The sequence below is a fragment of the Onychostoma macrolepis genome, chromosome 15 (genome assembly GCF_012432095.1).
Source record: "Onychostoma macrolepis isolate SWU-2019 chromosome 15, ASM1243209v1, whole genome shotgun sequence".
Classification (NCBI taxonomy): Eukaryota; Metazoa; Chordata; class Actinopteri; order Cypriniformes; family Cyprinidae; genus Onychostoma; species Onychostoma macrolepis.
This window is the reverse complement of record NC_081169.1, coordinates 11,382,030-11,409,598: the sequence shown is the minus strand read 5'-3', so window position 1 is coordinate 11,409,598 and position 27,569 is coordinate 11,382,030. Positions and strand designations below refer to the sequence as shown.

The following is a 27,569-nucleotide window of genomic DNA, read 5'->3' as shown; positions in this document are numbered from 1 at the left end:
TAGAAGCTATCTAGCAAACGCTGCTAGCTAGTAGCCGGTGGTTATGAGATAAAAATGTCGTCTTCCTTCAGGGGGCGCTAGAAGACGCCGACAGAGCCGAGTGGCTCGTCCTGACCAGCGCTGAGAAAAGTATTCTTTTTAGCTTGCTTTAAAGCTTGATGATAATTATAACTTACTTAAATAACTGACAAACTTAACCCAATAGGGTCCAACAACACAGCGAAGAACCATATAATTCCGTAGTCCACATATATCCGCTTTTGTTTTGTTTTGTAGAGGGACTTTGGTTAGAACTATTAATGTTTCAAGGTAAAGAATATATATATATATATATATATATATATATATATATATATATATATAACATATATATACTTATTCTTTGCATACAATATCCCTCAATAACTCTCATAATCATAACATGCTGTCACGCGAACGACCGGCCTGTAACTAGTTTAAATATCATAAGCGTAAGGTACAATAATAGTAGCCTAATATTAGTATCGGGCATGAGAAAGAAATAACTTCATTATTTGAATATTTGAGAATGTAGTCATTCGTTCAGGAATCATATATTGGTGTAGTTCAGCGTGTATAAGTTGTCAAATTTGGATTTATCACAATAAGTATTAAAGCTAATGTAGTCAGAATCTGATAAATCGCATTTTTAGATTCGAGTCAAACTAAAGTCTTTGGTCAAACGCTCCACGACGAAGTCAACATGGTTGAAATGAAAACAAATGGCGCTATCTAGAGGAACATTTGTGGCACTGCGAACTGAGAATCGAGGATATATAATCTGCTTAAAATATGATGGATGCAATAACAAACATTTTTGACAAGTTAATTATTATTTAAGTGTATTATTTGAATCGAAACATGCCAATGCAATGCAATAATGCTTTAAGAAATGTACAAAACAACATTCCTCAATCATATTTGACATTCATATGAACAACAAGATGTATGGATAATCAAGTTGCTTCATTACTTACAATATAAAAGTTATTCTTGCATTTATTTAATGAAAATCAAGTAAATCAGGTTGTGGTTCACTTCAGGTTGTGAACCACAACCTGAAGTGGGACATTTTTACATAAATACCAAAAAGCCTTTTACTTGCTAAATAGTTTAGCTAATTTATAGGAAATTTCCAAATTATGTTTGATATGGTAGGATGGGTTAATACTTAATCAAAACTAGTTTATACAAATTTGTAATCGAAAAGGCTTAACAATAATAATAGATATGGTTACAAAATAGATGTATAAAGCTATAAAACATGTACAGTTAATTGTACCCTGAATGTTACCTGAGAGATGGAGAAAAGTGTAGCTTTTGAAAAGAAAGAAAGATGCCACTGAGGCATCTTTTTCATGACTATGTTTCTTAACACATTTAAGTAAACTTTTAAAAAGTGCACTTTGAAATAATGTCAAATGAAAGGTTTTAACTTTGACGAACATACTAGAGCCAATATATGTACTTACTTGTATATATGTACTTGATTCTAATTTTAACTGTAGTGTAGAAATCGATCATTTGAAATGACATTAAAGCATATTTTAGTTTACCATAAATGCTTGTCAGTACATTAATCAGTACATTTTTAATAATACATTTTTTGGTTGTTATTTCAAAAACAAAAGAATTATGCAATTATGTATAAAGATGTACTTATGTCCTACTTAAGTGTGTCAAAAAGCACACTTAAGTTCAACTAATTCCATTTAATATTAATTTAAACAATAATACATTTTCATTTAATTGCATATTACATGCCAGTGTCTAAAAACATTCATTACATTCAATTTGCACACACATAAGTATATTGTTTATATGATAAGTACTCTTTTTAAAAGTTTGTTAAAGTTCACCAGGGTCAATAAAAAAATTGTTTAAATTAAAAAAAAAAAAAAAATGTATTACAATTGGTCCAAACAATCATTCATGCCCAAGAATAAAAACAAACGAAATTAATAGGCAGGGGAAATTTTAACTGATAAGTTTGAACAAAATGACTAGTTTGTATATCGTTATCCTGGTTTATTAAAAACGAACTGTTTAAAAGAACCGATTAGGGAAAACGAGTCCTACTTTCCATCTCTACACTGTAGGCATCTAAATGTTAAAACGGTCATGATTTTCATTTAATGGACCATTTTTCTTTCACAATGTAATAAATAGTTATAGATTGAGCGCATTTGGAGAACCCAGCATCCGAGTAGTTTGTAAAGGAAGTCATCTCGGTAACCCGGATGTACACAAAACCACGTGACGGTTCTTCGCACATGTAGAAGAAGGAGTAAAATGTAAGTAACGTTACGCCGTAAATTAATCTGAAATGCGTTGTAGGATACTGTCATAAGTTTCTGGGGGATGTAAACAATAATTTCTAACAGCGCTATGAGCAATTTTATCATCTTACAAGATATGCAAGCACATAATAGTTAGCTTGTAAATTCTTTAGGTATAACTCATTGTGACGGTTTACAGCGTTTACAAACATGTTTGCTGAAGAGGAATGGACTGATTCTCCATTACCAGATGGATCATCTCACTCTGCAAAAATGTCTCCTGCCTTTGGCAAGGTATTATGATTTTTTCCCCCTTATTTAAGTATAGGTCTGTCACATGAATTGAATTTTTCATCTAGCATTTTTCTATCCCAACAGGATAAGGTTGTGGGTAAAAAAAGTCTTTTGAGAACCTTGCAAACATTGGGTTCAGTTCCAGATTGGGGATCTGGGAATGTTTTAGAGGATAGCGATGAGGACAAAGACGACTCCACTACAGTCAAGAGAGCAAAAAAGAAAAGGTGCAAAAAGCGTAAAAGAAAGTCTAATGCTGAAAATGAAGGGAAGCAGCAGGATAAAGTGGATTCATCTCAACCACCTGTGAAGAAGAAGAAGAAGCCAGTAAAGAAGACAAGTAAGAACATGTTCTAGTCATTTTATGTTTATACTCTTAAACATTATTGACTTTTTCACATCAGTTTGTGTTTGCAGATTCTAAGGTGTCACAAGAGTCCAGAAAAGATGAGACTGACAAAGGAGTCGGACCTCAATTGGAGAAAAATGAAAGTCAAGCAGAAAACAAGCTAAACAGAAAGCAGTGGAAGAACAAGATGAAAAACAAAAAAAGGTGCAAGAACAAATATCTTCCAAAAACGACAGGTGTTGATGATGCCAGTGCAAAGGAGGAACCATTAGTTCAAACACAGGATGTCAAAAAATCCAAGAAAGTGAAGAAACATGACAAGGCATCCAAAAAAACGAAGAAAGCTCATAAAAAGAATGGTATTTCTTCCATCACGGACAATGCTGAAAATTGCAAAAACTCTAAAACAGATGAAATGCCCAGCACAGGAACTAGAACAGTAGATGTCTCCCTAAGTAACAATATAGTCTCACATAAAGTGGAAGATAAAGGGAAACCTTCAAAATTTATGAATAAATCGCAGGCAGAAAAATTGCGTCGCATTTTAAAGTCGCAGCTTCCTGATGACAGTAATAAAGCCTCAGAGGAACCAGAAGAACCCAAAGGTACAACAGTAAGTTTAAAGGGCGTTGAAGAGCAAGTGGCTCCTGACCCCTCGACTGCTTTAAGGACAAAGATGGAGAAGCAATTAGAAGCCGCTCGATTCCGCTACATCAATGAGCAGCTTTACATGTCGACCAGCGGTGAGGCCAAACGCATGTTTCAGCAGGACCCAGAGGCCATTGCAATTTACCACAAGGGCTACACGGCACAAGTTCAGCACTGGCCTACAAACCCTGTGGATTCAATCATTTCCTATATTTGTAAAAAGTGAGATGACCTTCCTTTTGCTGATTCTTTTATGCAGTGTTTTTTTGTTGTTGTTTTGTTTCTTTTTGGTCTTGTTTGTGGGCATGCAAGCACACGTTACTTTTGACACACACACACACACACGTCTGGTTTGCTATCCTTGTGGGGACTCTCCATAGGCGTAATGCTTTTTCTGCTGTAGAGACCGTATATTCTATTGCCCTACACCAACCCTACACCTAAACCCACCTCTTACAGGAAACTTTCTGCATTTTTAGATTTTCAAACTTCATTTTTACCCATGGGGACCTCAATTTAGGTCCCCACCGTGACACAAGTCCCCATGATTCTGTGTGTATTCAGGTTTAAGTCCCCACCAGAATAGAAAAACAGGTGTACACACACACACACACACACACACACATTTGTTTTTGTGAATTGTGGGGACGTTCCATAGGCGTAATGGTTTTTATACTGTACAAACCATATTTTCTATCGCCCTACACCTAAACCTACCCCTTACAGGAAACTGAGCATTTTTACTTTCTCAAAAAAGCTAATTCTGTATGATTTATAAGCCTTTTGAAAAACGGGGACATGGGGAAATGTCCTCATAAATCAGCTTCTCCTTGTAATACCTATGTCATACCCATGTCATTATACAAAGTCCTCATATGTCACAAAAACATGCGCACACACACACACACACACACACATATATATATATATATATATATATATATATATATATATATATACATATATTATATATATATATATATATATATATTGTATATTGCTTTTAACTTTATGTATGTATTTATTTATTTAAAAAATGATTACAACATGCTTTTTATTTATTTATTTATTTTAAAAAGACCTGATGAAGTTATTTGGCATAATAATAATAACAACAACAACAGTAATAATAATAAAGTATCAATAATAATTACTTATATAATAATAATAATAATAATTTAGCTTTGTATGCTGTTTTGACGTGGCTGTAGTTTCCTGAACTACAGTTTAATTTGTTAATTGTTTTAAAGACATTTAAAACAATTAACAAATCAACTGGCTTGTCTTTATTAAATCACAGTGGTCATTCACAGAATAATCTTCCACGAATGAACTACAGAAATACAGCATTTTTGGAAGGCACTGAAAGTCAATGAATTTCTGTTTCCTTTCCCCCCCCCCACCAGACCAGCTTCTTTAGTTGTTGCTGACTTCGGCTGTGGAGACTGTAAAATTGCTCGGAGTGTAAAGAATAAAGTGCATTCTTTTGATTTGGCTCCTGTTTGTGATCTTGCCACCGCATGTGACATGGCAAAAGTAAGTTATTGTAGTAATAATGCTTTAATTTGTAATACAGCCAAAGACTAAAGGCAGCACTGTTTATTGTCTTTTCACAGGTGCCGCTTCGTGATTCTACTGTAGATATTGCTGTTTTCTGTCTTTCTCTGATGGGGACAAATCTGGGAGACTTTTTGGCAGAAGCAAACAGAGTCCTGGTGATGGGGTAACTGGCTTATTTCTTGCCATTATTTTAAAAGTTTATTATAAAATCCAAGTCTAGTGATTAGCTAATATATATGTCCTCTTTCCATTTATTTATTTATTTTAAATTTTTTTGCAGGGGCGTTCTTAAAATTGCTGAAGTGGCCAGCAGATTTGAAAATGAGCGTTCGTTCAGTAGTGCATTGTCAAGTCTTGGCTTCAAGTTAGTCCATAAGGTAATGTGCAATTCATTCCAGTGAACATACACTACCATTCAAATGTTTAGATTTTTTAAAGAAATTAATTACCGTATTCAACAAGGATGCATTAGATGTATCAAAGTGACAGTAAAGACATTTTTAATCTTTCAGATAAATGCTGTTCTTTAAGCTTTCTATTCATAAAGGAATCATGAAAAATATCACCGTTTCCGCAAAAAAAACAAAACAAAAACTGTTTTCAACATTGATAATAAATGTTTCAGCAAATCAGCATATTAGAGTGGTTTCTGAAGGATCATGTGACACTGAAGACTGGAGTAATGATGCTGAAAATTCAGCTTTACCATCACAGAAATAAAATGAATAAATGTATTATAATAGAAACCAGTTATTTAAATAATGTTATGGTTTTACTCTATTTTTCATCAAACAAATACAGCCTTGGTGAGCTTTAAAAAATGTTTCCAGCATAACATGCACCTGGTCCTGTGAAATGGCCTCATATTTTGTCCGCTTAATAACTCTCATGAGACAGACCATTACAATGTCCAGCACACTACTGAAGGCACCCTGTGGCATAGAGAAAACGGTAAAATATGATTCACCAGGACATATTACTTATTCCAGGATCAGGTTTTATGCTTTTTACACCAGGATATTCATCTCCTGTACTTCCTTTGGATACAAGCAGCTTCTAAATGTCAGCCTAATCTTACATTCCCCGTTTTTTTGTTTGTTTTATTTTGTTTTTTAATTCAGAATATGCAGTTCTTGTCATTACTTTTGAAAACTCTAAATATAAGCTCATTCAAAATATTAATAAATACTATAACACTACATAAATAATGCTAAAATAACCCTGGTGATGAAAATGAGGCAAATAGTAATTGGAAAAATCTTGGAGTTGGTGATCATACTTTATTCTTTAGATGATTGTGCAAAACTCACTGAAACATTTTCTGCAGACTTACTGTTAAAAACTGACAAACATGTAAGCAATAGAGGACTGCTGTCAAAAATCTATTAAATCATTAGAATAATCTCCTCCGTAATTATCATAAATGATTGTTAGTTGCAGGTCTAATGCTGTACTAGAGATGGAAAGTCAGGCCAAGTGTGCAGTGTTGCAGACTAGAATTGTGCTGTTCTGCAAGTATGGAGATCAATAATGGAATATATTAATAGCACTAACATAAAATGTTCTACATTCTCTGTTTTTCAGTAAAATAGGTCATAATTTAGTAATCAAAATGTAGTATAATTTCTGTATAATAAAAGAGCTATTTATTTTCACTTTTTTTTCTAGGACACAGAAAACAGCCACTTCTACTCCTTTGAATTCATAAAGACAGGAAAAGCACCCGGGAACGTGAAGAAAGTCGGTCTTCAACTTAAACCGTGTCTGTACAAGAAACGATAAATGTACATAAAGTAAATATCTTGCTTCTTTATATATAGACTGTGTGTGAAAGGTTTATGAGCAATAATTCAGTTTAACTCAAGGGTCAAATCTCTTCTTAACATTGTATGTTTTGTAAATCAGTGTAATAGGAAAGTACATTTTATAACGTGATATTCAAAGAATGTTGTTCTTTGTGAAAACTGTATTTTCCATATATCGTCTTATGATTGGAATAATATTTTTTACCTGATAAACAAACAAGACTCGATAAGTATTTAAACTTGTCAAGTATTTTATTGTATTTTTACAAGTATCACAGTGACATTATTTACCCTGGAGATGCCTAAACATCTTAGAGCAACACAACGGAAAGACCAGTCATCATTCATACAAAGACTGTGAAGGGAGTAAAATCTTATAACCAAAATATCAGACTGGACACAGGCCCAGATGGAGATTCTCCCACTATATACTGCAGGATCACCAGAGGGCGCAACAGCGCTACAAATTCAGGCAGTTTGTGGGCTACAAGTACAATTGAAACGAAACCAAGATAGAAGACACCAACCAGGCTTTTAAAGTATATCTCTGTGTAAGTCAGAACAAAGCAACAATCTTAAAAAGTAGTAAAACGATAAAAATGTGCTCATAATATTTATAAAACAATGCTACTTATCGAAGTAAATCATAATGCTGAAAGTAATACCAAGCTACTTCAATCTTTTCCTTACAATCGGTATTTGTAGTTGAGGAAAAAGAACAACTACATATCAAAAACAATGCTATACCAATTGCAATGTACAGTGTATGGTGTACAGTTGGGTCCAAAACCCTGAGACCACTAGTGAAATATTCATGTTAAAGGAATAGTTCATCCAAAAATAAAAATGTGCTCAATATTTACTCATTCTTAGGCCATTGAAGATGTATACGAGAAGTTTCGGAGAAACCTGATAGATGTGTTTATTACAAATACACAGATTTTCAATTCACAAGATGATAATTGATAGAGTCGTATAGATTACTTGTGAATTATTGTGATGTTTTTATCAGCTTTTTGGACTCTCATTCTGACGGCACCCATTCACTGCAGAGGATCCACTGGTGAGCAACTAATGCAATGCTAAATTTCTCCAAATCTGTTCTGATGAAGAAACAAACTCATCTAAATCTTGGATGGCCTGGGTTGAGAAAACTTTAAGCAAATTTTCATTACCATTTATATTATCAGCATAACAGTCTGATTAAAAATGAACGAATTTCTTAAGCATGCCCCCTTTTTAAAAAGCATGCACTCAATCTGCCACAAACTCCGCAAGTATGTGCAAAAACTGATCTATTACAGTCGTAAAACCCAACAGGTGTGTCACACGGTGCTTTTAGCATCAAAAACAATGGAATAGTGCACAAGCTCAGCATAGTGCTGCCCAGCCGTGCTTGAAATCACAGTCCTCTCTGGGCAGCGAGGATCCTGCATTAGAGCTGCTAGAGACTCACGCTCTGTCCTGTTGTTCTTTTGAAAGAAAAAAAAACAAGAAAAATTAAATGAGCCATTGATATTTATTGGACAAAATGTTGTAATGATTATATAACACTTTGTCTACCTTTTGTGATGAGTGACTTGTCCCACTTTTACTAGAAAGAAATAACAATAGGAAATTTACGTCAAGGGTTTTTTTTTTTTTTCTAAATCAAAGCCACAGATGCATTTGCAATTTAAATTGAAATCATTCTCCGCTGCTGAGACATGAACATGAATCTGTTTATGTCGCGTGAAAGCACACATGTGGTAGATGCGGTCTTGTTCTTTGCTAGCCACCATGTATCCTGTTTATGAACACGAAGCATGTCATTGGTCTAGGTAAGCTACCTTGCTTCCTGTTTGCCTCCACTGATCTCACCTGTATGGTAATATCCAAAAAGAAAACAGCAGAATTTAACCTAAGTTTGTTAGAAAGCGAGTCTACTCACCAGAGGACAATCAAAACGATAATCAAGATGAGGGTGACTGCAGCAGCTGACGAGAAGCAAATAATGATGAATATCACTGTGGAAAACAAACATTCATTACAAACCAATTCACCACACTTCTATATGCTACCAGTATTGATAATCTAGGCCTGATATGAGGAAAACTCACTGTGCTGAGTCTCTTCACTAGTTACATCCACCCGAATGAAAACTTTAGCCATGTGGTGGTGGTACGAGACGTGGCATATGTACAATCCTGCATCCAGTTCAGACACTGGCTCTGTAAAAACTAATGCCATGCCCTCTGTGCCAGCTGCTGACCCGCCCTCCCTGGGATGAGAAATATTCAGAGGCATGTCTTAACAACTTTAAAAAGTCTCTTTTTCTCTAGAAACTGCAAAGATTTAGAAGAGTTTTGATCAATATGTCTGAAATTAGCACAAACAAAACTACATTACAATGGATGTCTGAAAAGTTAAAGGGTATAGTTGACACAAAAATTAAAACTGTCATAATTTACTCACTCATGACTCATTCTTTCTTTCTTTCTTTCCTTCACACGTTAACATTGCTCTTATCAATACAATGAAACTGAATGTTGGCACATACTCCCAAGCTCTGAACACAAAAAGTCTGACTTTTTACAAAAAAGTGTGTAAGTTTTCATTTTAATTTGAGTTTTTTTGTACATTTGTTGTGGTTTTGTCATTTTTATTAGTGTTTAAATATTTCTATTTAGCTTTATTTTTAGTATTACTATTTACTAGTTTTAGAAATTTTAGTATTTCAAAACCTTATTTCATTTGATTTATTTCATTAGCTGCAGTCAGCATTTCTAATTTTTATCTAATGTATTTTATTTATTTTAATTATTATAATATATTTTAACTTTATTTCAATTAACATAAATGATTTTTTATGCTTAATTTTAGCTTAATTTTAGTTAACAATAACTACACTATTGGAGCTTGACAGCATCTGTCACCATTCACTTTTCTTTAGGGATCTTTACTAGGCTAAGCAGCATAATTATAGCTATTACAGTTTTTGTTATTATATTAAATATTTTTATATTTTCACTTTAAAATTTAAGTAGTTTGTTGTGATTTTGTTTTTATATATATATTTTTTTAAATTAGTTTTAGTTGATTTAGCTTTAATTATTTTAGTACTTCAAGTGAAACTAAACAAAAATGAGAAATATTGCCGCATTTATTGTCAAGCAAAAAGTCTCCTTTAGAACTTCACAGCCTGATGCAGTAAAAAATGTATGTGAAAACTTTAGCTAGCCCTTGTCTTCTCTATTTATCCCTTTGGGTGTCTGAAATGAAAGAAAAATCAATGTGCTGCATTTAGGTTTTGAGAGTGCTGTTGAACTGTACAACAGGCTGTGATACGGTCATAACGTTTTTCTGTAACTTTGAATTCTTGAGTATGTTGTGTCATATTTAAGCAATGCATGATTCAACATACCTGTAACATGTTGTGCTGTACGACGGAGCATTGCCGTGGGCTCTGAGAAGTATCTTCTGATTCGAGAGGTTTTCTTGCAGTGCTAAACGATGCTCATTCTGGCCATGTCCTCTACGATCAACTGTGGTTTTGTTTAAAACCTCAATAGATGAGATAGCTAAGTGAAAGAAAAAGCAATTACATTTACTGAATGAATAACTAGAAATCATGCCAGTCACTATTTTAGGGTTGAGAAAAGCTTACAGTATTTTGGAACGTGTATTGTCCGTCTTTCATCCCTGCCGAGATTGTTCTGGATCAGACATATCAAATCTTTCCCCTCATACAGACTGAGTTGAAATTCATGAGTTAAACTGACTTCTACTTTAATTCCATTATATCTGGATTCAGTAGTCACCAGTATTGCAGTGTCTTCATCGGGAAAGACCCAGGAGATGTTGGGTTTCACCCCATCGCCGCTGTACTCACACACAGCATGCCAAATAAGACTCTCTTCACCCAGAAACGCACGGCTTACAGACGGCCCTAAAAGCAAAGAGATTTTCATTACTTGATATGTCGATTTTGTAGTGGTCATTTTAGGGTTAAACTTAACTTACATTGAACGCAGATTATTTCTTTAAATTCAAGCGATAAGAAGCATAGCAGTTTCACAGTGATAATTAGGTCATGTTTAAAATGAATGAATGGGCTGTCATTTAGCTTCCTAATGCAATCACATTCATTCATTTCTAAGTCTGGCTCAAGCGTCAAATTACTTTTGGGGTTAATGTAATAGTAAAACTTACCTAAGGATGGGAGGACGAAGCTCTTGTTCTCTGGTTTCTCTAACCCTCGATGCTCAACCACACAGGTCATGGTGCATCCGGCATGTGAGTAAATAGGAATACGTGCCGCGCTCTGAGCGACAACCATATGACTCTGCTGAAACTCAGGTTGAGTCATTACAAATTCACTAGAGCTAATATTCATGCCATGGCACTTTACGGCCCAGGTGATGGCCGCTGCTGGGGTCTGGCTCTGCACTGAACACACCAGCGATGCGTACGCAACGCCACTGTGCCATTCAACACTAGACTGCAGGGTAATATTCGGTGGTGCTACAACCAAAAAACATAAACTACATGTCAGAATGTTTGATAGATAGCTGTGTTTTAAAACCTATTGAGCCACCTATGTCAACAGCATCCATTTATCCATCCATTGTTCTATCCATTCACACCTCCATCCATCTACCCATCAATGCATCCATCTATTATCCATCATTCTATCATCATCAATCTATCCATTGTTCTATCCATCTATCCATCCATCCAACCAACCACCCATCTTTCCATTATCCATCTATTGTTCCATCCATCCACCAATCTATTCATCCATATATACATTATCCTTCTATTCATCAACCATTCATCCATTGTTCCATCTATTCATCCACTTATCCATCCATTCATCTATTGTTCATTCATGCATCTATTCATCCATTCAACCATCCATTGTTCTATGCATCCATCTGTCATTCTATCACATATGCATCCATCTATTTGTTGTTCATCCATGCATCTTTTCATCCACCTATCTATTCATCCATTCATCCATTCATCCATCCATTGTTCATATCGATCAATCTATGCATCCATCGTTCTATCATCATCATCGTACTATCCATCCATCCATTGTTCTATTATCATCATCACTGTACTATGCATCCATTCATCCATCCATCCATTCGTCAACCTATCCATCCATCTATTGTTTCATCCATCCATCCATTGTTATATTATTATTGTATTATCCATTCATGCATGCATGCATCCATCCATCCATTGTTTTATCATCATTGTACTATCCATCCATTCATCAGCCCATCCATCCATCCATCCATTATCATCATCATTGCACTATCCATCCATCCATCCATCTATCCAACAATGTCTTACCACACACAGGAAGAGAAATCTGCCGCCTCTCTTCTTCCATGAAATCAGGATGGTCAATTATGCACTCAATTACATATTTGCGGGTCATGCAGCTAGGCACAGTCAACACACTTCTGACAGAGTAAGATCCATTATAGTGTGTGTCTTCAGACTGAATTGTACTATTAATCTCTTTTGGAAGAACCCAGGACACATTTGCAGCAGGTACAGCATTGGAGGCCAAACATTCAATGTGAATGTAGTCTGAATTCTCTACTAAATTCACACTGATATTTGGGGGAAATGTCACTGAAAATGAAATTAAATCAAGCTTATACTAATGTTGACAATCTTTAGTTGTAGAGTGTAGAATATCAATACAGTGTGATGATATTATGAAAGTAAATATAATACCTGGCAGTAAGACTTTTGGATTTACTTCAATTGTAAACTGCAGGGAAACTTGATGTCTACGGTAAGAGGCCTGGCAGAGATATTGTCCAGCAAGGTGCAGCTCAACAGGTCCTCTAACAAAGAGATTGTTGCCAACCACATCCACATCCTCAGGTAGTGGTTGGCCTTCCCTTGATCAAGTGATACAAAAGTGCAAAGCAAACTTTTAAAAACTTGCTTCAGTGTGTCTATTCTGTCAACACACTAGAATGCAATATTTAAATTTTTAATTGTGGATGAAATTGACAGTATCATTGTGTTGTATCAGTACTCATTTTAAATTTTCATTTTATGCTCATATTCAAGGCCTTCAGGGATGATATTACAACATCTTACCTGGAACATTTCAGTTTATAACTTGGTACATTTCCCAAAACATTCATCCTGATTGTAATGTCCATGTCCCCCTCCACTAGAGCCAGTGAAGTCTGGTTCTCACTGTTAAGGGCATAATCAAGGTTCTTCAGCTGAATTGAGGAAAGATCTAGATGAAAAAAGTTTTACAAATTAGAAGGTGCTTCAAATATTCTACATATGTGCATCTATTCAGTTTAAATAATGCTGGTACTCACAGTAAATTGGCAAAGTAATTGTTCTCGTGTTTATGAATGGGAGAAACACATAGCTAAAGACACAAGAGATATTTTCTCCTTCATAAGGATCTGATTGGAACTGATATGAACTGATAACTGAATCTGGTTTGGAGACATTTCTCTGTAAAGGTAGCGTGTTTTTGAATTCAGGCAGTATCCATGTGATATTTGGATTTGGCCTCCCTCCTGTTGCTGTACAGATGACTTCTTGAAAGTCTTCTCCTCCTTCTTGGACCAGGACGGTTGTCATGCTTATAACAGGAGAAACTGTTAAAAAGAAGAAAAGTGCCAATAAGAACAGGGGAATTTCATGACAAAGAGACTGTTATTTTTAGAAAACAAAAGAGTATCAGTGAGTTTAATCTTAAGGTTAAACAAGCATAGTTTAGAGGAGTTTAAACAGCTGTTCTGTCTGTTTACTAAGCTGTTGGAAATGCTAACTATAGCTCCAAGCAAGGTATTTCTCAGTGAACGAAAGACGCTTGGTTTAGATGTCATGATTCAAGAAAAGATAAAAGGTGAATTCACTAAACAGTTGCACCAATTGCAGTATTCTGAGTGCAAAAACCTGTTCATTAACCACTTGCAAAACGGATTAGCATTTAACACTTTAGGATTTCAATTAAGCTGTTGTTCATTTCAGCGCCAACACTACAGCCATAAGCAAACACTTTATATGTCAATAAAGCCTTTACTGATTGTCTTATAAACAAAAATTACAAGACAAATGTCTGTCTTGCTCTATTACTGTATTACTGTAATTTTCTATCAATCATGGGTGAGGTAGCTGAACAAATGATGGAGAACAGACTTCAGCATTTAAAAGCCTGGATAGCAGTAAAGAGATGCTGTATGGTTCCAAAATTAGACTGCTGCATCTTCAATAACATAAGCTCCTAACAGGCTTGCAAGATCAAGAACTGCACTGTGCAGATTATGTTCAGAACTACATTTTTGGACTGGTATTATTCTCGATTTGCAAACAAGCAAATAAACTGCTAACTGTGAGAACAATCTTGCTGAGTTCACCAGTATCACTGAGTTCATTTTTTAATATATTTTGTTCTATAATAAGTGGTAAAAAATACAGAACTACTGATGCTTACTCTTTGCAATTTTGCTGTTTTTGTATTTTAAAAGGAACACCTCTATATTGTATCTCCACAGTATGCTACGTTTGTGGTCAGACAGCTGCTACAAATGTGACGGTACCACAGGAAACACTTGCAACCTTAGTGCAAAGAGCAGGCAGTAGTAGAATACCAACTTGATTTCAGTTCTTTCTTTTAGGTTTCATCCTGAACAAACTTAGCCAATGCAAAAGAACAGAAAAGTAGCTTATGTTGTCTTGCACTCTCAGGCTTTTCCTAATAACGCTACAGAACAGAACTTACCAAATGTGTCCACCTCTATGTTGACTCTTTTGGGTTCAGTAAAAGCTGGATGCTCAACCACACAGGTAACAGTGCTCTCGTTATTCATAATTAGGGGGAAGCGAAGTACACTGATTGAACTGGTTGTGCCATTGGGATGAACTGGATTAATCATGTTCACAGAGAAGATGTCATCTCTTGGAAGGGCACCAGAGATCTCCCATCTAATCACAGCCTCAGGCTTGGCACCGGAGGCAGAGCAAGTGACAGCATGGTAGAGGGTCTTATTCACAACTTCCTTTTTCACATTTATGTCAACATCAGGCCGAGCTTAGAGACAAAATAGAGGTATGGATGAATTTGTCATCATTTACTCATTCATTTCAAACCAATATGTTTTCTGGGTAAAAATACATTTTTGCATACTCACCAATAACGCTGAGAAACATGGTGTCCTTTGTTTCATCCTCATCAGAGTCAAAGACACATGTGTATTCTCCCTCTTGATCAAAACTTGTCACGTTCACCTTTACAGTAAGGTTTGTAACTGATGCCGGAATGTCAAAGTTTTCTCTGTTGAAAGACATTTTACTGGATTTGTAGCCTGCCATTTTCTTTGCCTTATTTGAAGAATCGATACGGTTCCAGGAGGAGAACGAGATGCTACTTTGTCCAGTGTATAGACAATGCAGGTAAACCTCCTCCCCCAAAATCCCTTTCACTGTTTGGTCAAGAACCAAGTCTCTGGTCTCGGAGTCTATAAAAAAGAGAGAGGGATGAATATTACTCAAGGATTTAATGACATATTCCATTACAGTAATCATTACGGCAACAACTAATTTTATTTTTTGTTTACATCCATTGTGTCCCCTTCTAACCCCACATATATAAAGCACAGTTGGGGGAAGTGTCAGCACTTGGCACTCTTAATAAACTCTGACAGATTTCTTCATTTGTGATAGGGCGGCCAACAAAAGGATTTCTTGACACGTCCATTTAACACCCCCTAACATTTTGTGAAATTAATCCTGAAGGGCACATATTATATAACCCAAAGTAAATTAAGAAACCACTTTCTTAAAAGGAGAGTTTAAATAGAAATTCTGTCATTATTTACTCACCCTCTTGTGGTTCCAAACCTGAAAGACTTTTTTTCCTTGTGGAAGGTAAAAAAGAGATTTTGAAGAATGCCCTTGCTGCTCTTTTCCATATAATTAAAGTTAATGGGGACTGGGCCTGTCAAACTCCAAAATAACTAAAAGCATAACTAAAGGCACCATCATGATACTTAAAAAGTATTTCGTGCAACTTTTATGGTCGACTACTTTTATGGTGCTTCTGCATCCTTTTTGCATGCAGTACCCATTTATTGTGATGGAAAAGAGAGGCCAGCACATTATTCAAAATATCTCCATTTGTGTTACAAAGAAGAAAGAAAGAAAGAAAGTCAGCCAGGATTTTAAATGAGGGTAAATACAATATGAAAGAATTTGAATTATGGGTGAACTGTAAGGACCATTCACAATTTTTCAATGTTTAGAAAAGCTAAAATTATCTTAAAAATGCATTACATAGGCAATGTTGTACAATGTTCAAAGAATATGCATTTGGCCCTAATAGCAAAAGTGATATCACATGCAGCGTGCATAGAGTCTGGGATGGAAATTGAGCTGCTTTGCACAAAAGGAAGCAGATGTTTTTGGTTTTTCAGTCATGTGACAAGACTTTCCAACACAGCTCTTTTACACACATGTTGCGTGCTGCTGTAAACCGCATACATACCACTGTACATCATTTAACTGATTACATGCAAACAATTCTGTGTTCAAAATCACAGCTGTTGAATGTGTCATTACTACCCTGATATGATGATGTTACAAACCTTACAATAATGGCTTGAGCAAGAAAAATAAATAGATAATAAAAAAGCCAGTAGAACATACAATTGCAATAAGCATTTTTTTGCCATCTAAAAAAAACATCTTGCATTCTGTTGCTACTGTATGTCTACTGAACAATTTAAACCACATTTTTCTAAGAATTTAATCTTTTCTAGGGATCTAATTTAATCAGTAGTACCAAATAAATACAAGCCAGAATTGATTGTTTCCATGCCCCAGCATTTATTGGTTTCAGAAAGGTTGAGTGGTTAAATGTTTTTCTTAAATAAGGATGTCTGGCGAAGGACAGTGGAAATGCCTAAAGCAGAATTTGTGAAAGAATCTTCATTCATTGCATGCAGCTCTTCTCAATGAGCAATAGATTCAACAGATTTTTATCATTATTATCATCATCACACTTAAAATGCTCAGAAAAGCTCAAAATAACAATAGCAATAATTCAAACAAAAGGCTATATATATATATATATATATATATATATATATATATTATGCACAATTGCAAAGCATGCCAGAAATTCTCATTCCCTCCCTTTTCTCAGGAAATGCCTTCTCAGCGTGAGCAAAGTCACAGACTGAAATAAAATGCACAGATTTTGTGTTCCCATTTTTTATCAAATGCTATTAATTTACATTATTCCATCCAAAATCTGTCTGTGTTTGTGTCTAGCCTACCAGAAAATATGCAAGCTCTTTAAAAGGGCCAGAAAACACAACAGCATCATCTGATCAAATTAAGCAAAAAGAATTAAACCTGAGACAATATAAACCTACCTTGCATGTCTCTGCTGTGAGCAAAATTAAGAACCATTGCTAAAATAAAAAATATTGGCAGGCCCATGTTGAAGTCATTAAAGAAGGCAACTGGAGCAAAAATCACTTGAATGTGTGTGCCAGTGTGTGTGTGTGTGTGTGTGTGTGTGGTTGAATCTGTTAGACTGTGGGGCAGAAGAGGTCATAGTCGGCTGCCAAAGGAGTGTGTGAATGTGTGTGCGCGCTCCTCACCCCAAACCCCAAAACAGTCAAGCTTTGAATAACCCACAAACTGCTTGTCTACACTACATTTTTTGATCATTAGTTCAAAAATAAATCTCTCGCCCAATTATTATGGTCATAGATATGATATAGCATCTTTTTCCAGTATGTTTTGGTATGACAACCTGTAATGATCTTATGATAATGAGATTATAATAAGATGATGAGTTGTTTGTATTTTAAAAAAGATAAAACCACAAATATGATAAGAGATACGTATGAAAAGATATACCACAAAAGTTTCCATTTACATGTTGATGACATTTTACTGCCAACCGTTGAGACCAAGGTCATAGGATTAGAGAAACTAGATTGGTCCTAAGACTGGTCTTTTTAAAATAACTGTGTTTTAAATATGAATCATCAAAATTACATTAAATTTCTAGATTAAGCATAACGGAAAAAAATCAGTCTCATTGTGTAGAAGCTGTCAAAACAGCTTTTTAGCTCCTGTCACTTAAAGCATAACCTCTATTCGCTTACAACTGTCAATTTGTCAGTTATCATTCTTAGTCATACATCCTTTTTCAGTCCTGTTTGACAAGTGAGTTGTAGAGAACGGAGGTCACCTCTTAGGAAACTACACTAAAACTGTTGACTCATTGGGTTATGGGGTACTGAGGTTTCAACAACATTTTTACTCATTCACTGAACAATGAAAAAGCAGTTTCAGTCCACAGCAAACACTTCACTTGAGGTTTCTCAGTTTCCTACTTCAAATAGTAGGTGGCCGTATCGTTTGCCATCTGTTCTGTTGAGATGTAGGAGTAACTGTAACTTGCTATGAGTATTACTGTGCGCAAAAACAGTCTCAGATGGGCACAGAAAAACTGATGTGTTCAATCGTAGACACAGACATGTATTCTCACACGTTTACACCACAGAATGGCAGTTATCAAGGTAAACAGGAAGACTATGAGCCAGACACCAACCAGTGCAGGGTTCCTGTTAGTCACTGTTAAAATCTCCTTTAAAGGCAGTCAGTGGAGCTTGTGCCAAACCCTCTGTATTCATCACATATTCACTCTCTGCTGTTTCCATATCAGTGTATGATTACTAAAAAAATAATGCTTGAAATGTCATTAGATTGGTCTATAATGATACTGTATCATTGTCACACCTTATAGTTTGGAAGGACTGTAATACAATTGAATACTGTAGCTATCACTTCTAAAAATCAAAGGCAATTACATTTACAGTAATTACTTTTGGGGATAAACTGTTTATCGATACAGAGTCCGCTGACACGGCCTATGCTGTGATTCACTTTGGTGAAGTGCAAACGAAAAGCTCACAAATATACATTAAAATCTTTAGCACAGAAAAAAGTGTAAAGTGTTACAATAAAAATCTTTATGTTACCTTATCATATACAGCAAAAAAACAACAACAACTTATATTTACCACAAACAATGCATGTAATTTTACTGTAAAAAGTTGTTTTTGAAAGTAAAAATGATAAATTATGGAAGCCAGTTTCTTACATGAAACAAACAAACAAAAAAGTTAATATGTTACTTTTCTCTACAATTCTAACGTTTTTCCAACAATTGCGAGTTTACATCTTGTAATTTTTACTTTTTACAGTAATTGCAACTTTTTAGCTCACAGTTTTGACTTTTTCCTGGTAACTGTGAGTTTATGCACCAATGTGGCCTTCTTGTCACTTGTGTTTTATGATGTCTGTTAGTCTGATAATGGTAGTGGAAATGTTAAACTTGTACTTAGAATTTTAAAGGAAGAATGATGCTTACATAGAAACATCTAATAATGATGGCATTAATAACAGATGGCAGATGATTTGATGTCCACGCCACGTTTCTGAGAGGAAGCCAAACTTTCGCCCACCACTCCTGGCAACCCATCCACCACTCTCTGTCACTGCGAAAAACTAGCAAACTAGGAAGCTTTTCCATGCCAACAAGCACTGATGTCCTAACATTGGGGAGTCCACATTTCTTCCAGCCAAGGGATGAAGTCAGCAGAACATCCTTCTCATAGTGGAGCTCAAGGGACATTTTACTAAGCCTACTCTATTCCAGATGGATAAAATCAATCAATCTTACATAACAGAAGTAAAATGGGTTGCACTTTCATGCTAAGTTTGATTCTAAAAAACAAATTCCTTCATATAAATTGTAAAAAGATTAAAGTCCAGTTCTGATGAAAGTATTGCATGCAGAGTAAATGAGCTTATGAAGATTGGGAACAGAATGCTATTAATTAAGTGGCAAGTAATTACAATTACATCTCCTTTCATGCGTTATTTCTTCAAGCTGACGCAACAGAAAATCCACACGCATCCTGTGAATGAGAGCGCAAAGTGCTGCGTATAGAGGCATGACATTGGAGGGAATAATCAATAAATTTCTTGAAGCCGAATCGTACATAAATGCTCACTTAAGTGTGCTATATTTTGTCCCCTGGGGAATCTAATTTAAGCATAGTCAGCATTCCACCTGACCGGCCAACCAGATATCATGTATTTTTATGAGGCCATTAAAACTTTATGTTTTTATTGTTTTCAGCAATAGTTCTAATCATTCCCAAAATGTGTCTTGTATGATGAGCACTTAGTCAAACTAGTGTCACTATCTGAAGGAAATTTTAGAAGGAAAAGAAATGTTGTAAGGAAACATCTATAAAACAAGTCATCAGTCATGCAGAGTGCCAAGCACAACCCATGACTGCCATCTAAGGGTAAAAACACAGTGACACAGATGTTCATTTGACAGACTTAAAAAAAAAACCCCGCATTAAATTAATTTATAAATAGTAAATGCATTTTAAAATCTTTTCAAAAACAACAACAACAACAACAACAAATATTTAGCTGATGAGAAGATTCTCTGAAAATATAACATGAAACAAGTAAATAAAAAATAAATAACAAAATAAATACACATGCATAACATGAAACAAATAAATATCCAAATAAACACACAAATAATAACTAACTAACTAAACAAACAAATAAATGGTTTCCTTAATTAAAAATAAATAAACACACACACACACACACACACACACCTGTATATGTATAATATAAAATATTGTACAAGGAATTAAAAACTGAATAGAAATTATATATAAACAATATGTCAATAATAATAATATTAATAATACACACACACACACACACACACACACACACACACACACACACACGTTCGTTTTTGTGAAAAGTGGGGACATCCCATAGGCGTAATGGTTTTTATACTGTACTTACTGTTTGTGCTATTGCCCTACAACAACCTACACCTAAACCTACCCCTTACAGGAGGCATTTCAACTTTCCCCCAAAAAACCTCATTCTGAGTGATTTATAAGCGTTTTGAAAAGTGGGGACATGGGTCAATGTCCTGAGATGTCACCTTCACCTTGTAATACTGTCATTATACAAATCTATGTCCTGACTTTTCACAAAAGCAGCACACACACACACACACACACACACACCTGTATAATATAAAATATTGTATACAATAAAAACCCAATTTTATTGTATAGTATGAAAACCAAAACTGACTCAGGTGTCTATTAGGGACCCTTCCAAAAGTGCATTAAATTAACTTTTGGAGGAAGCTACGTTTACATTTATTAATTTGGCCATTGTAACAGTATTAACTGCACATTAGGTGTAATGAGCAGTGCGGCTAGAATAAAGAAACAAATTTATTCTTTCCATCTCATACTCTCAAATTCTGATAAATAAATGCAAATCAAAATAAAATCTCCTTAAAGCTGCATTTCCCAGGGGAGCTGTCTCTGTGCTGATCTAATAGGTTCAAAGTGGTGTTCATCTAAAATGGTCTGTCACACTTGCTGTTGCAACTGTCTGTTCATTTGCATTATTGATCTGGTTCTAATGACCTTACAGTCAGCCTTTGCTTTCAGCCTTTGCTTGTGTATGCTTCGATGTTTGAAATGCACTTTATATTAGTTGCACAATTAGGTTTCTGATAGTGTCAAACAGCTAAATGATGACCCTGCACTGATTTTATCACAAATAAATGTTTAGAAAGAGGTGGACACAAGATAGAAGCGCTGTCCGCTTTTGTAGCTTCCTGCCAAACCGCTCCAGCCACATAATCACTGCTCAGCCTTTAATGTGATACAACAGAGACAAAAGATTCTATTTACTCTCTGTTTGCTTGTGCTGACTGTAGAAATACATGTGGCCAGGAGTATCAGTCAGAAGCCCTTGCCCTTGATGTTTATAAACAACAGCTGTAGTAAATCGTTGCCGATGGCGAGATCAATTTCCCTAATAGGCCCATGTTAATCGCAAGTAATTAGTTGTGCTATTAACGCTTAATGTGAGGTCGTTTCAGCTCAAGATATAAACAACCGCGCACTTTTGTCCAGAAAATTTACCTGAAACCTAAATAGGAAAATTAAAGAAATGGTTAAGAAAAAAAAAAAAGTATTACATTTCAATCAATAACAATCCACTCTTTATACAGTGGAAGTGATAAAATACTTACTAATAAAAATAGAATAATTTATAAATGCATATATACAGTGGCAAAAAATAAATAAATAAATAAATAAAATACATTAAAAGTTAAATAAAATGTAAATATTCAAAATTAATTAATGAATAAATAGCTTGTGTTTGTGTGTATACGTATGTGTATACATTTAACTAATTTTAAAGGTTAAATTTACAAATAATTACAAAAATACATTTAGTCATACATGATGACTAATAAAAATTGTCTAATAAAATAAAAACAAACAAGCAATAAATAAATAAATGTTAAATAAAATGTCAATATTTTTCTTATACAATAGATACATAATAGAAAATAATTGTAATAAATGTAAAGTTCAAAGATAACCAATATTTAGCTGTTAATGATTGAGATTGTCAGTTAAACTATAAAAATAAAATAAAATAAATAAACAAATAAATAAGAACCATCACTTCAAAGACCCAATGTTTTGATTTTTCTACAGCATTTTTTGGTGTTTAAAATCTGAAATATTATAGCTTTTTTTTTTTTTTTAACAGCAGTAGCTGAAGCTCTCATCAATGGGTAGTAAATCAGTTCATTTATATTTATTTATTTATTTATTTATTTTGTACTACAAACCTTCTGAACAACCTTCCCAGGTCTGCAATTTAGGCAAAAGCCAGCTATAATTCAGTCAAAAAATCTCTATACAGCACACTCCCACAAATTTAATTATTAAAAGCAAATGTTATGCATCAGTTGAGGTGATATGCCCAGAAAATATATTTCTCTCCTCAAGGGCGTTCTGACTTAACAAGTAAATTGGTTGTTCGTTTAATCACATGGTTTATCTCAAAGATAAAGCCACAAAGAGAGGCTAAAAAGTACTGATATATAAAAGTTTTTTTTTTTTTCATTTGATACTTGATACCACTCTTTTGTGCTTAGATGGAAATACTGAAAGGCAGACATTTTTTAGCTGCAGCTTCCCAAAAAATCAACCAGAACCACCAAAATAAAACTGGCTACAGTGGAAAATTAATCTTTTCACTTAAATATCAGCATCTTCTACCAAAAAGCAAGAAACCAAAATGACTCTATAAACTTTTAACAGATAAGAGGCATTTAATACCCACACACAGACCTCTTACACCAAAGTTACGACTGCCAAATCAAATAAACAGATATTTGATTTGACCTGTAGCCCATAATTTCAGTATAGGCTAGTCATTAAAACATGTGAGGTTTACCTCCCGGGTAGTTAGTGACTCACTTGTTCATCAGCAGCTTCTTTATGGTGTCCAACAGCTAAACCTACAAGGAACAAGACGCCATTATTCTACATGACATTTTGCTACTAATAGTTTTCAGGGCTAGAATTTTGGGTCAGTAAAACAGTCCGACTGGAGCCAGACATGAGGCCAGACAGTTTTATTGCATTCTGGCATTACAAAAGCAGGGAGAAATGAAATTGCATTGTCACGGCTTCCAGAGCCTTTATCCCCAATGACGGAATGACATAAATGCACGAGCCCTCCAGGTATCGCTGCCAGTGGTGAATTTAATAACGTGACTGGATGCCCGGGCAACACGGGAACTGAGGAGCTGTCAGAAGGCCTTTTGTTACTCAGACACCAGAGGTGCCACTAGCGAGACGGAACTAATTGAAAGCACTATATTACTCTGTGATTTACTGTCAGTGGGGTTACAAATATAACTTTAAGGTCTTGCAGTCTTACATGCTGTTTAATCACTTGCTTGTTTGAGGGTGGAAATATACTTTACACAAGTAGCCTACGCGGCACAAATGCAAACCTTGGACATACCTCGGTACTTAATGGTGCAATGCAGCTACAAACTGGATGTGTTATTATTCAAGTTGCTATAAACATACTGATTTTAACTTGCTCAGAAAGACTCAACAAACTGTTGTTCTTTCATGACGGAAGTTGAAAGTATGGAAGCCTATTTCTGCCGCTGAATAAAACATGTAAAACTTTTTGTCTCACAATTGTGAATTCATATCGTTATAAAGTAAGAATTTCATTATTGAAACTAAATAAAGTCAGAATAGCGTGATAAACTCACAACTGCAAAAAGTCAGTACTAATGCAAGATTTAAACTCACAACTCCTAGAAAAGGTTTTTCATTTTTGACTTTTTCCAATTTTTTTTCTCTCCGATTTTTGAGTTAATATCTCACAATTCTGTCTTTGTAACACAAAATCACGTTATAAAGTCAAAATTGGACAATATAAGCTCGCAATTGTAAGAAAAACTTTTGTCTTTTGTCTTTTGTCTTTTTATCCAATTATAAGAATTGCGAGAAAAACGTCAAAATTGCGAGATATAAACTTTTCTCTCACCATTGCGAGTTTACATTTCGCAAATCCCAATTTATATCATGCAATTTTGACATTATTCTGACTTTTTTTCTCGCAATTGCAAGTTTATATCTCACAATTCTGACGTTTTTCTCGCAGTTCTTATAATTGTGAGTTATAAAGTCCAATTCTTCTGAGGATAAAAAGACTGACTATTTCCTTACAATTGCGAGCTTATATTCTCCAATTTTGACTTCATAACTCGTGATTTTGTGTTACAAAGACAGAATTGTGAGATATTAACTCAAAAATCGGAGAAAAAAGAATTGGAAAAAGTCAAAAAAGGAGTTGTGAGTTTAAATGTTGCATTAGTACTGACTTTTGATATAAAGTCGCAATTACATTTTTAAATGTTTTATTCAGTGGCGGAAACGCACGCTTCTATCCACATCATTTTACCCGTTAGAGCAGACACGGCCATTTGTAAATTTAATGTGTCTGGCTTCCGGTGTCATTTGCTTTCAGTTATTTTTAGCTGTACAAAACCACTCGTTTTTCTGCTTGATATTGCGAATTGGTGAGTCTTACCATATTATTTTAATGTATTGTCTTAATTATGAACACATTGGTTTGTTGTGCAAGCAGTTTTACCATTTACTGCACATTGTTATTCTTCTCGTTATTTCTCTATGGCGGCTTATGAACCGGAAGTCTCACACATTCACAGAAAACGGTTTACTTCCACATTGAAGAATAAGGTGGACATGAAAGAGGCAAAACTGACCATAAGCAAATATTTACGCTATAGCTCCCCTTGTGGCAGTGTAGAGAATACAACGTGTACAATAAGTACATATTTCCCAAAAAAATCTTCTGTAGCAAAACACCTCTGTGTACTACACACTTGTGCATACGTTTTTTTTAACACACAACACATTTTTCCGTTCAGCTGCACTACTTTAACAATCTTTTTCTTTGTAAACACTCACTAGACGGATGTGTTTGATGATAGTGCTTGAACCTTGCAGCTTTTCCAGTGTCTCGGCATGATGCAATGTTCAAGAAACATGTTTTTTGCCCATTTGTCTTGTGTTTTTTAACCGCATAAACATGGTCTGTGTGAATGGCCCCTTAGGCCTAAAAAGTTGTTTCATTTTATGTTTTTGTTTTGTTTTGTTCTCTTTCCACTGATTAGAATTTTAATTTTCATTGTTTACATTGTGGGTTTAATATCATTCTACAAACAAAGTGCACATTTTAAGATCAAATACAGTGCTGCTTGCATCGGCCATTAGACAAATTAAAACCTAAGCCATACAGACTATTTTGACAGCAAGATTAAATTGCGTCTGCATTTTGCTATAAAACGTTTAGCCCATGTATCCTTTTCAAACAATGCTAGGATGAACAAGACAAAATATTTTTTATATTTTGTCTTTGAGTAATTTATCGGGGTATGTTGTGTACAGAATTTCAATAACTTTAGTTAATGCACCATCTACATTTGGCAACTAATAACATTACATAAAGAGTATGACATTAGTTTCCCCACAATGTGGTATTGATTATAAAACTGCAACAGGGGCCCGGAGGAGAAATTACACTGAAGGAAACAGAGCAGGCCAAGGTTAAGAGGTGTTACGTGAATACTTCCTTATAGTTGCTTTTTCGAGTCGTAGAGAAATGCTTAGCTCTTTTCTTCTCCATCTCCTCCACAGTTCATCTTTCTTCCTGTGGAATTTTAGTTGGCATAGACACATAATAGAGCATTCAGGGGCAATTTAGAATTATTTATTATATGTTTTAATGGCTGTTTGGGGTGTAACCATGGATAAAGTCAAGTGCTATTTAACACTGAAGTCTGAATTTGCATTCTTACCATTTTCTCTTCTCATTCGGTTTCTTGGCAATGTGACTGAAAATCTTAGCAATGCGCAGCGCAACTCTTCATCGCTTTGACAGGGAGAGTCTATTTTGCTTCCTCTAGCGCAGCAGGCCAAAACAGAGGCTAACTTCTGACCGTCACAGCATGAATGCAGCACAGCCCGATGTTAAGTCCCTGTAATTAGGGCTTCAAGCTGCTTGCCTTTAATGGCTTTTAAAGGCTGGCTGTTCCCCTAACATTCTATCATAAGCAATTTATTAGACTCTTTAACCTCATCCTCCTCCCTGCCATTGTAGAAATGTATTTTGTGGTGGACCACTTTTAAAAATATAGCAAAACCGTTTTAAAACTGGGATGCCTTAATCCCTGGTCTCCTCAGCTTTCATTAAAAGAATCAAGAAGGAACAGCAATTAATCAAAGCAAATGACTGCGGCAAGAACGTTTTACTGAACAGCTGCTAAGTTGCTTATAGTAGGGCAGATAGCGGGTTGAGGGGTGGGACGGATGTAATGAACTTGTATTGAAATGTAATTGTTCTGCTATGTGAAATAGTAAAAATTATTTTGTAAAGCATTTATTTAATTATTTGAGGTAAAGTCATATTTTGTTGTTCTACTCTATGCTTAAATTTAAGATGTTTTTTTTTTTTTTTTAAAGCTTTATATATTATATTATATTATATTATATTATATTATATTGTATTATATTATATTATATTATATTATATTATATTATATTATATTATATTATATATTATATTATATTATATTATATTATATTATATTATATTATATTATATTATATTATTCTTTCTTATTATAAATATTTTAGTGGTACTTTAACTGTTGGAACATACAATTTATGTTAAATTTATTAATGTTTTTACAAGAACTGTCTTATCACCGAAACTGCATTTTTACAGTAAAACAGCACAATTGTGAAATATTAATAACATTTAAAGTAACTGTTTTCTATTTAAATATATTTTAAATTGTATTTTTGATGATTTGACATTCAAGAAACATTTTATTATTATTATTATTATTTAAATGTTGAAAATAGTTGTGCTGCTTAATATTTTTGTGGATTCTCTGAAAAAAAACTTTAAAGAACTGCATTCATTTGAACCCGTAAACATATTCACTGTCATTTTTTAAAATAAATGTAAAGCATCCTAGAATAAATGTATTAATTAAAATGATTACAAAAATAAAATAAAATAAATAAAAATAGTTAAAATAACTCATACTCTAAACCCATAAAACAGTAG

The 27,569-nt window shown here is 34.6% G+C and overlaps 2 protein-coding genes and 1 long non-coding RNA gene across 6 annotated transcripts; 2 read left to right on the top strand and 1 right to left on the bottom strand.

The window, feature by feature from the left end:
• Window positions 1-16: 16 nt before the first annotated feature.
• rrp8 (ribosomal RNA processing 8) lies at window positions 17-8,253 on the top strand. 4 transcript variants are annotated; one of them, XR_009266117.1, is made up of 10 exons: window positions 17-129; window positions 2,188-2,312; window positions 2,497-2,591; window positions 2,676-2,931; window positions 3,009-3,810; window positions 4,995-5,124; window positions 5,205-5,311; window positions 5,429-5,525; window positions 6,589-6,663; window positions 6,817-7,033. XR_009266117.1 is itself a non-coding variant. In XM_058745149.1 (9 exons), the coding sequence occupies exons 3-9, from the start codon at window positions 2,508-2,510 to the stop codon at window positions 6,928-6,930; spliced, it is 1,590 nt and encodes a 529-aa protein (XP_058601132.1). In that variant the 5' UTR covers window positions 17-129; window positions 2,188-2,312; window positions 2,497-2,507; the 3' UTR covers window positions 6,931-8,253. The 4 variants fall into 4 exon arrangements, 2 of the variants coding, with proteins under 2 accessions (XP_058601132.1, XP_058601134.1); XR_009266116.1 differs by having other exon boundaries at window positions 6,583-6,663; XM_058745149.1 differs by lacking the exon at window positions 6,589-6,663 and having other exon boundaries at window positions 6,817-8,253.
• si:ch211-149e23.4 (uncharacterized) lies at window positions 7,185-17,532 on the bottom strand. Its single transcript, XM_058745148.1, has 14 exons — window positions 17,369-17,532; window positions 15,125-15,451; window positions 14,716-15,024; window positions 13,301-13,588; window positions 13,065-13,212; window positions 12,690-12,859; window positions 12,297-12,584; window positions 11,145-11,456; window positions 10,600-10,881; window positions 10,357-10,513; window positions 9,053-9,213; window positions 8,884-8,959; window positions 8,517-8,547; window positions 7,185-8,425 (listed from the first exon to the last, which is right to left on the bottom strand). The coding sequence occupies exons 1-14, from the start codon at window positions 17,433-17,435 to the stop codon at window positions 8,279-8,281; spliced, it is 2,763 nt and encodes a 920-aa protein (XP_058601131.1). The 5' UTR covers window positions 17,436-17,532; the 3' UTR covers window positions 7,185-8,278.
• Window positions 14,655-15,251, top strand: LOC131520718 (uncharacterized). Its single transcript, XR_009266118.1, has 3 exons — window positions 14,655-14,780; window positions 14,878-15,042; window positions 15,170-15,251. It is a non-coding gene; the product is annotated as an uncharacterized LOC131520718 (long non-coding RNA).
• Window positions 17,533-27,569: the final 10,037 nt, after the last annotated feature.